At 36.4% G+C, this 12,557-nt stretch overlaps 1 protein-coding gene across 1 annotated transcript in view; it reads right to left on the bottom strand.

Annotated features, from left to right (window-relative positions):
* Window positions 1-2,374: 2,374 nt before the first annotated feature.
* Window positions 2,375-12,557, bottom strand: part of LOC144967073 (rho GTPase-activating protein 100F-like) — a 152,283-nt gene continuing 142,100 nt past the window's right edge. Inside the window, exons 5-7 of the mRNA XM_078903894.1 lie at window positions 7,256-7,416; window positions 6,276-6,492; window positions 2,375-4,398 (exon numbers count right to left, since the gene is read on the bottom strand). Of these exons, the coding sequence (XP_078760020.1) occupies window positions 4,202-4,398; window positions 6,276-6,492; window positions 7,256-7,416 (575 nt within the window). The 3' untranslated portion in view covers window positions 2,375-4,201. The remainder of the gene's footprint in view (window positions 4,399-6,275; window positions 6,493-7,255; window positions 7,417-12,557) is intronic.

Here is a 12,557-nt window from a genome sequence, read left to right as displayed (position 1 = left end):
GTTTCATACTCACAACTTTGATTTGAAGTTTCAGAAAAAAAAATTCTCTTCATATAAAACGAATAATTCAGAGGGAGCGTAACGTTACTGTCGATCCATGTATCAAATAGATAAGTAAAAAACTAAATACATTATTGAAATACGTTTGAACTTCCCTGATAGTGAAAGATGTAGTTTATTTTAAAGGACTAAATATTGCTAATAACTTGGAATTAGAGAAGAGTGTTATGATGCAATTTTTAAAACTTTATTTTGTCTATAGTAGGGTATTCAATGATCTGTTAATCTAAATAACCCTCATCAATTATCATGTTATGCTATGACACATTATGTTGTGTCATGAACAGACCATATCATGCCACCTACGGAATCAAAACGGTTTCTGTAGGGGTTACTTAAAATATCAAGTTTGATATTTATTGTTTAAGATATGAAACTTGAATGAAATGTTTTATTATTAACACATACTTTTATTAATAAAGTGACAACAAAAAAGAAACAAACAAACAAAGAAAAACAACAAAAACCTAAAATCTCACATATCTGATCATTCCAACTTTACAAGTCACTTTATTTTTTTGCATCTTGTTCATTTCGAAATAAAACTGTTTTGAGAAGATAGGTCACATGAGATAAAAGTAACGAAGACTAACAACATTAAACGAGGATTATCGAAGATTTGATACTCTGACTGCCTATTTTGTATTTATTTGACTCCATTTAATATCGATCTATCGACATCGTTCCTATGAGGCCTTTTAATCGGTTGAACAAAGTTTTCGCCGCATTCCAGTCAGGCTTTATGACGGGATGCAAGTCGATTTTTTCATGTGGGTATCTGTCATACCGCTTTGATTGTACAACTACAACATCTTGTTACATATATATTCATAGCATCGATATAAATCTGCTAAAATTAAAATAAGGATCTACATTTGCACTTCTTTTTTAAAATAAGGAATTCAAAAGTTTATAGATATAGATATAGATCATCTATAGATCATAAGGACAGCAATAGCAACTTTTGAAGTAAAGAAATGATGGCGAAATGCATCACCGATTTTTTGAAACCACGAGTTTACAGCTATTTATTTTTTGCCTTTTTTTATGTGGTTGTACATCTATAATGATAAATATCGAGGTTTATTTTTTCGCCAATCAATTGAATTTTAATCATGGTTCCTCCATAAAATACATGAAAATACATGAAATGCCAGGTTATTAATCTAATAGAACAGATTCACATGGCGAACAACAATTTAAATAAATTACTTAGTACTCTTGACAGTTGACAGTGACTGAAAAATACTTTCAAAAATGAGTAGAGGAGCTCAAGAGGGAACATGTTCACAACCTTGATAGAATCACAGACCAATCAGGGACAAAGGACACAACAGTCTCAATTTTTAGAGATTCAATTTTTATATTGCTACAAATATAATGAGAGTAAATTACTTTGAAGGAAATATAGGAAAACATGAAATAAGCCATTTTGAAATAGTATATATGAAATGGCGATAAATTATTTAATATCACCGACTACTTGCCATCACAAATAACAACGTTTATTTACAGCATCCGTACATAATGTTAAAAAATTAGGGAAATTAAAAAAAAAGCAGTGATAATTATAATAATAATAACAACAACAATAACAATGATAACAATAAAAATAATAACGATAATAATAATAATAATAATAATAATAATAATAATAAATAATAATAATAATAATAATAATAATAATAATAATAATAATAATGGTGATGATGATGATGATGATTATGATAATAATAATAATAATAATAATAATAATAATAATAATAATAATAATAATAATAATAATAATAATAATAATAATAATAATAATAATAATAATAATAATAATAAATACAATTTTGCCATTTTCAGAATTTGAAAAATATGTTTATTTTCCTTAAAAACAAAAGAAAACAAAAAAGCAACAAAAAAAAAATAATTATAATAATCTGGCATACGCAGAAAAGGAGTGAGATTTCCCCCCACCCCAATATTTCAAGGGAGCTATACATTTTTTATGTAACTTTGCTAAATCTTTCATAAAATTATACAACGCCAGCTTGTCACTTTTACTGCTATTGCAAAAGAAGTAATTTTATTGTCAAATTAAACCTAGAGGAAGGAGAATAAGAAGAAGAAGAAAAAGAAGAAGAAGAAGAAGAAGAAGAAGAAGAAGAAGAAGAAGAAGAAGAAGAAGAAGAAGAAGAAGAAGAAGAAAGAGGAGGAGTTGGAGTAGGAGGTGGAGGAGGAGGAGGAGGAGGCAATCCAATTTGGGATATGTATAAAGTAATTATAAGTGCTTTAATTGAAACAATGTATAGAAAAAAATGCGCTGTTTATTTTTTTTTTTAAAAGGAAAGAAAAGAAAATCAAGACCTCATACTCATACCCTCACATGCTTATTTTGGAAAGAGGGGTCAAAATACACAAACTAGATATGGGTAAAGTTGCATTTAGGGTAAAATAATTATATTATTTAGTATCAGCACATGTTAATCTACTCGCTCTCTCTCTCTCTCTCTCTCTCTCTCTCTCTCTCTCTCTCTCTCTCTATCTCTCTCTCTCTCTGTCTCTCTCTGTCTCTGTCTCTGTCTCATTCTCTCTCTCTCTCTCTCTCTCTCTCTCTCTCTCTCTCTCTCTCAACAATGATTTAAATTACACTTCTACAAAAAACTCTTGACGACAAATTATGAATTTATTGAAATCAAGAGTGATTGACTTGACATAAAATGAGTTTACACTTATTCATTGATAACATTTGTCCATTATCACTTTTTATATAAAATATATACAATCCACTGATATACAATGTCAATATCTATTATTTTTGTACTTCGTTGGTTTCCAAATTTAACCATGGAAGTGACAAAATTGGCATGCCCTGTCACCAAGGCAGAAAAATCAAATTAAACGCCCGTTTTTGTGCCTTTAATGATATGAGTCCTGAAAGGTCCAATCAGCGTGTAGATATTCAAGTACACGAAGTCTAATGTTTTAAAAACCCACCTAAACACTAGAAATTTCAACATGGACGATATAAATGTGCAGCGATTTTGAACTACATAACAAATGTGTCTATAGCATCGCATCCGTAGGTTCCCTACTATTATAGTAGAGTGCAATATGTATTGTACTGTAATTACGATTTCAACCAGAGAAATAGTTATATTGATTATTGTGTGGAGAATTCAACAAATCGATTATATGCAGAGCCCTTTAACATTGGTAAAATAACTTCATCATCAACTTGATGCTTTCCATATTGATTCATACCGCGTTTAGAAATTCAATTCTTTAAATTGGACTTCTGTCACTTACATAGTTAAAGTTGAACACTGCCAAAATATTCAATCAGAAGCAGGAAAAGAATAAATAATTCTTGCCACAAAATAGCCGCATTTTAATCAACCTACCCACTAATGTAGCATCTATCCATTATTTAGACCGTGGGGTTGTCGGATATTAAGTCGTACCTTCGTTTGTATTCGGCGAAGACTGTAGTAACATATAAAACGGTAGTTGATTAAATATTCCAGTATAAAATATAATATGAGCAACAATCTGCTTCACTTAAACTAGAGTGTCAGGGAAACAATAGTGATTATTGATTCTATCTATATTCTACACACCTTGAATGAAACAAATCCGACGTTTTTATTTTGATACATTATCTCTAATGTAAAATCGACATAGAGCAGATCCACTTTGTGGACTTGTCTATGTAAGCATGAATATACTATGTTAATAAATTATATTGACAGCTTATTATATTGTACAATTAACATCATTAGAAAGACATCTAAAAGGTCTTATACTAAATTTTCTATAACATTTCCGGACTTCAAGTACAGCCATGTGCGATTTGATAGAAAATTTTACCGTTTAATCATTTTGTGTTGATCATCTGGTTTGGCTACCCAAAAATAATTAACAACCACCTTTCTTAATTTGTATTGCGTGCAATGATCTTACCAGAAATAAATGGTTGAAAAACATTCAGCTCAGAATCAACCATCTATACACATATACGAAAATAGACATCACGTGTTTTTCGAATACATTGTATTTTATAAACGAATAATATCAGACCACTATTACTTTAACAAAGTGTGAATTGATTAAAACCTAGAATTGAATTTATCTATTTATAGAACAACCATTGTCATTGACCTGACGAGGCTTTTGGTGCGTCGATGTCTATGGATGTTGAGCTCTCGTCTGCTATACTACAGGAAGTCTCCTCTCGTGACCCTTGAACTTGAATTGCTGCTCGTTGGCCAGGTTGCTGTGACGAGTCTCCGGTTTCCAGCGAAACAACCGTGTCGGCAGTTGGAGACTTGGACGTTCCGGTTCCAGTACCTGGTAAAAAAAATAAATTCATTCTTAAAATGCTTTATTATAACATAATTTTAATTTCTCAAGCAGGCACAGTCACATTGAACCGTATTAATTATACTGATGCAATCCATTATGCCCATGTCCTTTAGTTTCAAATTCTGTACACGGTTGCAGACAATATCCACCATTGCTTATAACCAGGTAGTCATTCTCATAAATGCATTCTCACATCCCCCCCCCCCCCCCCAACAACACGCTTACAGTACATACACTCACACACATTTTCAACATAATCGAATTCGATTTGTTTGCTTTCCATTGATTATGTTATATAATTCAGTTATCAATTGTCTTGGAAATTAAAACAAAAAACAGATAATGCAAGCCGTATGCGACATATGGTTGGTAGAGCGAGAGAGAGAGAGAGAGAGAGAGAGAGAGAGAGAGAGAGAGAGAGAGAGAGAGAGAGAGAGAGAGAGAGAGAGAGTGGTTGAAGAGCTGAGTTAGGCTGATGCAAATCAAACAGAAAGGATGCGAACTAATAGGAAATATAAAGATTATGAAAAAATGCCAAATTTAGATTCTTCAACGGTATTCAATAAGCTAATGATATTTTGCAGAAACACTTTAAGTTCAATAGAATTATTCTTCACGTCCACAAAAGGAAAGTAACAGCCGTCTATCACTAATTGTCATCTTTTTACCAGGGATACAATACATTCACCATATGTTGTCAAGTGTTGAATGTTTCATGTACATTGTTGGCCTAAATCCAATATTACAATTCTCAATATGGATGGCTCGAACACTCGAAATTTTGACAATAAAACATGATTACAAAATGAAATTTAAAAACAATGGAACTGTGATTGGAATAACACAAATACTTTCTAATTTGTATTTCCTGAATTTCGTTTTTATTTTTAAAATTTATTTTTCTCTCTTCTCCCCCCTCCCCCCATATATATTGTGCGGCTATGTGGTCTTCTGGTTTGAACGACACTAGCCTTTGGATCGAAAGGTCCTGGGTTCGAGTCCCGCGGCGCATAGTTGAGTCCTTGGAAATTACTCACATTCTCTCACCGCACTTGGTTGTAAAAGGAGTACCTGGTCGTTAACAGCGTTGTCTGTCAGAAAAATTGTAATATCGCCTAGCAGGCGTCATGTATCGTCCTACATGCTGCTGTTGGCTCGGGACCCATTTAAAGCGCTTTAAGCAGGTCAAGTGGATATTGCGCAATATAAAAGCTCAAGTTAGTTTGGTTTGGTTATACCACATAAATTTGCGTCATCTTTTATCCGATATCGAAATTTTAGGTGGTCTTATAATATTTTATATTATTCAATAACCGCTTATTCATTATTTTGATATTTTCAAATCTATTAGCAAAGAATAGTTCTAATAGTAATAGTAGATCTAATACAATTTGGGAAAGATATCTTTATAACTTTTTACAATAAAGAGAAAGAAACAGCAGCGCCTTTCTCTCTGACCATCCGATATATATATATATATATATATATATATATATATATATATATATATATATATATATATATATATATATATATAATAACCCATTGCAGGCGGATTTTGATTTTGCTCTTAACTGAGATCTAATCTCATCGTTCTCAGCGTTTTCACATTCCTTGTAAATACCAATTTTCATAATCGTTCAGTTTATTAAGCTATGTTGTATTTACTTGTATCTGTAATCTCTATAAGGAATATACATATGATTGTAAACAAAATGCATGAAATAAAAGAGACCCCTCCCTTCTATAACTCTTTTAAAAGTTTGGCATATAAGTGATGTGCAGAGCAAGCCGAAAATTCCACTTTCAGTCTTCAAATATCAATGTAGATTAAGATAAAATCATGATTCCAATTTACATACTTCCCCCATTGCTGCCTTCATAGTCCCAGATCTCAAGGAGGTAGCGCAAAACTTCGATATGCTTCTTGAAGTCCAAAGAAGGATCAGGAGCGGCACTAGGGGCAGGGCACAGAAGGACAGGCCCAAAACAGATGGCTAGATTCTCGATGGGCATCTTGTTCTTCTCACGATGAGATGCCACCCGTCTTAAGTGGCTCAGGAGTAAAGCCATGGTATCCTGTTGGAGTCAAATACGAGGTCAAGTTCAACGTTCTTATCAATAGAAACCAAGATTTAGTCAGATTTTCCTTTTTTGAAATGAAAACAAAGTAAAATTGTATAACTTTGCATGGAAATATGATGGATATAAATGAAATTGTTCAAACTGTGGGTTAAAACTTGGATACAAAACAAAGAAAAAAAGACAACTAAACACTGCTTATGTTTGAAATTTTACATTGTGTGCTGCTGTTATACATTGGTAATAGCGAAATACATGGCATAAGTTGTAGTCTGTAAGGTACGTACTTAAAACTATAATGAAAAAGAGAGGAGAGATACTTATAACTTATATCGAATGAGTTTGTGTGTGTGTGTGTGTGTGTGTGTGTGTGTGTGTGTTTGTGTGTATGTTTGGCAATAGCCATTTTTTATAAAAACATAATGCTCGGTGACCGACGTTATTGATGAATGTATGTATCGTCCTTGCTAGATATCAACACACCTTATTCACCAGAAAATAAAAATATAAAGAAGACTCATTTTTATTTCTCTCTCCTCTCTCTCTCTCTCTCTCTCTCTCTCTCTCTCTCTCTCTCTCTCTCTCTCTCTCTCTCTCTCTCTCTCTCTCTCTCTCTCTCTCTCTCTCTCTCTCTCTCTCTCTGACAAGTGAGGGGCCACTTTAACTCATCGAACACCCCACTCTAATTGAAGTTTTAAATATCTGGCTAAAATGAGAAAAAAATGTTTGTTTTTCTTTCAGCATCGGCAGACAATCGTACCTGATTAGCGGATGGAAGACATTCCAAAATGCTGAGCATGAGCTTTGCACTACCCTCAGGATCGCACGGAAGGCGGACGCTCAAGGCATCCACAAGCATTTGGTACAGGGCATTGGTAAACAGGGGTTCGGGGAGCTCCCGAAGGTAATCTTTGAGAACACCTGTGGGGAAATAGAATATTTATTTGAATTAGAATGCATTATCGATACACCAAGATCGATTTAAACTTAGAGCAATGAATATAATACTGATGAGTGAAAGGCTTAGCGTTGTGATGTCTAGTAACAAAGTCAAGTCATGTTGAGCGTGGTCAGTAACCAGCTTGGTGGTAATGATTTCAAAACTCTGTATCCGGCGTTGTATTTTTGTTGTTAGGAAAAGCACTTTATATATTATATTACCTAACTCAAACCAGGTATGAATAAGTATCTGGCTATAGGCAAAGAATGTTAATGCAAAACGACGTCTGACAAGCATCGTGTACTGTATGCGATATGTAAAATGTAATTTCATATGGCATACTTGTGGACGAAATGAAATCTCGTGAAGCAATGATAAGGGTGAATGTGCGGAAAAGAGCAATATAAATGTCGAGATTTCTTTCTTTCATTTTTGTTTATAGAGCATTGAATTGTGGCTTCAAGTCACATTTCATCATTTAGTACATAATATAGCCCAATCGATTGAGCCCTCCAACTCATAACCAAAAGAGTCTGTTTCAAAAACGCGTAAAGATTTGGGTTATTTTTTCGAAACCTCTCTTCATTTTTCACAATTATTGGGAAGTTTGGAGTTTGAAAAGGACGGACTTCCAGGTTTATGTGTTTTTGTTGTTGTTGCTAAGATGAGGATCATTTTAACCCTGCGAAGTCCAGGGTTTGAGAGGTTTTGCCAAGATGAGGGCCATTTTAATAAATCGATATTTGAAGGAAGAGTTTTCTGGCCAAAACTGCTAATACGCATTAACTGATGAAAGTTAAAAATCTGGAAAGTTGTGTATGAAACAGAGCCAGACAAGACAGAAAAAAACCCAGAAAGAATTATCCCATAAAACCAGGTTTCCTCGACTGGAGAATTGATGCTCAGACCTCCATTTTAAAATGTTTGAGGTGCTATTCCCAGTCAAGTTCAGGCTGATTTTTGGGAGGTTTTCCCACTTTTTCTTCTCTTCTTTTGTTTGACGCTGCTTCATACACATAATTTCAAATTTTTGTTTTTAGTTTGATACAATTTTTCTTTGATCCTTTGGTTGTAGGAGCTTTTGATTTAATGTTCAGTTTATTCTCTTAAAACCTTTTTATATATAAAAAAAAATGAATGCTGATACAATGATTGTCTTTGGTCGTCTTTTCCGTTTCGTCTCAGGCAGTATAAGGCTTTCAATGATTACTTATTATTATCAATGCGTGGTAATGAAAGCGACTTTGCGTGTTGTGGAGGAGGGTTCTTATTATTTCCATATCGTTGCGTGATAGTTGATTTGAGAAAGAGACTTATATTACTATTCTTAATCAGCTGGAAAAGGCAAGTGTTGGCGATCTTTTGCTTCCAATTATTTCATTCAAAATACACGAGTCAACGTGAGCTGATATATCGTGTATGTAGCATCTAACTGTGCTTAAGGCGCTTTTAAAGACGACCCAAGCCAACAACAATACCAACATGTAGAACGAGACATGAAAGATGGAAGGTGCTATTACTATTATTTTCGAAAGAAACAACCCTATTATCGACCAGCTACACATTTACAATTGAGTCTGGTGAGAAAATTTGAATAAAGATCCAGTGATTTTGAGCTGCACACAGTGGGACTCGAACCCAAGATTTACAACTCACAAGCCTAATGTCATACCACTAGTCCACAAAGGCCCGATTTAATGGAGTCATTGTGTGGGACAATACTTATACATAATAATAATAAATTTAGTATTTTGATTCTATTTTCAAAAATACAAATCCAGCCAACTGAAGTGGAGAAAAGAAAACAGAAGCCTACCACATGATGCATACTATTTTCATTGGGTTTACCGTGCAAAACAACTTAACATTTATTCCGCACGAATTCACTCTCGGGAATGATATTTTGATTTCAAATTGCGAAAAAAGTTATACAGCGGCATTATCTTTTGCTATGCCCTTTTTACACCCGAGTCAAATGAGACAATACAGTAAATAAAATTCGTGGGCACAAAGATAACAAATCTTAAAATGTATGCATGAATACAAAAAAGAATTATCCTCCCCCCCCCCCCCCAGGGGAAGCCATCACAGACAAGGACAAGCAGATGGGAAGATGGGTAGAGCACTACTTGGAACTCTACGCCAGAGAAAATTCGGTCACCCAAAAAGCGTTAGACGCAATTGAAGAACTGCCAGTACTGGAAGAACTAGACGCAGAACCAATTATGGAGGAGCTCAGCAAAGCAATCGATGCTCTGGCCTGTGGCAGAGCACCCGGTGTGACGACAGCATTCCACCCGAAATCATCAAATGTGGAAAGCCAGCCCTCTTGGAACCAATACATAAACTCCTGTGTCTTTGCTGGAGAGAAGGCAAGGTACCCCAGGATATGCGCGATGCCAAGATTATCACCCTCTACAAAAACAAGGGAGACCGTAGTGACTGCAATAACTATAGGGGAATCTCTCTACTGAGCATTGTGGGTAAAGTCTTTGCGCGCGTTGTCCTCGCTCGACTGCAAGTCCTCGCCGAACGTATCTACCCAGAGTCGCAGTGTGGCTTCAGAGCCAAGAGGTCGACAGTGGACATGATCTTCTCAGTACGTCAACTTCAGGAGAAATGCAGAGAACAGCAGATGCCCCTCTACATTGCATTTATTGACCTGACAAAGGCATTTGACCTTGTTAGCAGGAAGGGCCTTTTCCAGCTGCTAAAGAAGATTGGCTGTCCTCCTCAGCAGCTTAGCATCATTGCCTCCTTCCATGACGACATGAAGGGCACCATCAGCTATGACGGTGGAGCCTCTGAACCCTTCCCCATGCGCAGCGGCATGAAACAAGGCTGTGTCCTCGCACCGACTTTGTTTGGTATATTTTTCTCCTTACTGCTGAAGTTTGCATTCAAAGAGTCCGCAGAAGGAGTCCACTTACACACCAGAAGTGATGGGAAGCTGTTCAGTCTGGCACGGCTGAGAGCAAAGACCAAGGTCCGCACAGTCCTCATAAGGGAAATGCTATTTGCAGATGATGCAGCTCTATGCGCGCATACCGAGGAAGACCTTCAGCGGCTGATGGACAGGTTTTCCCATGCATGCAGGGAATTCGGGCTGACGATCAGCATCAAGAAAACAAATGTAATGTGTCAGGATGTCCCCTCTATACCAGCAATTTACATTGACAACGAGGACCTAGAAGTCACTGATCACTTCACATACCTGGGCACAACCATCACCAGCAACCTCTCACTTGATGCAGAATTAGACAAGCGCATCGCCAAAGCTGCCGGTGTTATGGCACAACTGAGCAAGAGAGTGTGGACCAACAACCAACTCACTTTGAACACCAAACTCAGAGTATACCAGGCATGTGTACTCAGTAGCCTACTGTATGGCAGTGAATCCTGGACAACATATGCCAGACAGGAGAACCGCCTGGAAAACTTCCACATTCGCTGTCTACGACAAATTCTCGGCATCAGGTGGCAGGACAGACTCACTAACAATGCAGTGTTAGAAAGAGCGAACTCCCTCAGTATGTATCTCATGCTCTGCCAGCGACGTTTGCGATGGCTTGGTCACGTACACAGGATGGACGATGGACGCATACCAAAAGACATCATGTACGGTGAACTAGCTTCTGGACGGCGACCAACTGGCCGTCCAGCTCTGCGCTTCTATGATGTCTGCAAACGAGGCATGAAATTGACAGGCATCGGCTCAAACACCTGGGAGTCGCTTGCTGACGACCGCAGCGGCTGGAGATATGCGGTGATGGAGGGAGTGAAGAGGGGTGAGGAGAGGAGAAAGATGAAGTTTGAGGAGAGGAGAACAAGGAGGAAAGAGAGGCAGCAGATCCAAATACCAAACACACAGTCAAACTACGTGTGCAACAACTGCGGTAGAGACTGCCATGCAAGGATTGGTCTGCTGAGTCACACCCGTCGTTGCTCTCAACAGGACTGATGAGACTAAAGTCATACAGGGCGCAAACCATCGTCTCTTGAGACGGAAGGATGCCTACTATCCTCCCCCCCCCCCCACCCCTTGTAATCAGCTTGCTTTGATTATTGATATTGATTCATACATATCATTTCAGATTATTATTTTTTTTCACAAGAGCCTGTTCATTATCATCTCCTCACCAACTATGGATGAATAGATAACAATTACATCACAAACTATGGGAAAATCGCCACGTTTTGTTACGATGCTATCAACATTTTCCTTCTCAGATTTGTTAAGTACATCACATAATTGGAAACTATCTTTCTTATAACTATAAGAATTTAACCCTGTTTTGTAAAGCTTGTTTTGCTGCACAAAATTATGTATAGTGTTTACTTTTTGATTTTAAGTTTGAGTTTTTAAAAATAGTCATTTTGTGACCTTTTATGACACGTCGTGAAATATTCTAAAAATAGTCGGAAAGGAGAGAGTTTAACATTTTCACTTGGAACACAAAGGTTGATAAGAATGCGTTTGGCGCTCTTTGTCAAGGCACAGACTATACTCACTGTTTCTTTGAGGAATGGGGCCAATCAATATATTTACATTGTTTTATTGTCTACAATAATTTTTTTAATGATCCACATACGTAGAATCTAGGGCAACATGACTTTATTATAGGGTTTTAACCCGTACATTTTTTAGTAATGGGATTTCCAGATCTAGTAGTAGTAGTAGTAGTAGTAGTCGTCGTCGTCGTCGTCGTCGTCGTCGTAGTAGTAGTAGTAGTAGTAGTAGTAGTAGTAGTAGTAGTAGTAGTATAGTAGTAGTAGTAGTAGTAGTAGTAGTAGTAGTAGTAGTAGTAGTAGTAGTAGTAGTAGTAGTAGTAGTAGTAGTAGTAGTAGTAGTAGTAGTAGTAGTAGTCGTTTCTAAGTTGTTGAGCCTGGCACTCTAAACAATGTGATCGTCCCGATACTGTGGTAGAGGGTATGGTGATAAATCAACGATATATCATCTCTGAATTGTGTCCAGGCACCGATAGGTGATTAAGACACGAAAATCTCCTGACTGGCGTCTCATAATTCCCATAATGACTAATTCTATAATTAAGGATTTTGTGGAGGGCAGATGTACTCTGAAAGAAGTCTGGTGGCTTAGTTTTTACCATGTGGAACATTG

This window comes from Berghia stephanieae, chromosome 1 (assembly GCF_034508935.2).
Source record: "Berghia stephanieae isolate SIO BIC M18660-M18661 chromosome 1, UCSD_Bste_1.3, whole genome shotgun sequence".
Classification (NCBI taxonomy): Eukaryota; Metazoa; Mollusca; class Gastropoda; order Nudibranchia; family Aeolidiidae; genus Berghia; species Berghia stephanieae.
The sequence above is the reverse complement of the archived record's forward strand: the minus strand, read 5'-3'. Positions and strand labels throughout refer to the sequence as shown.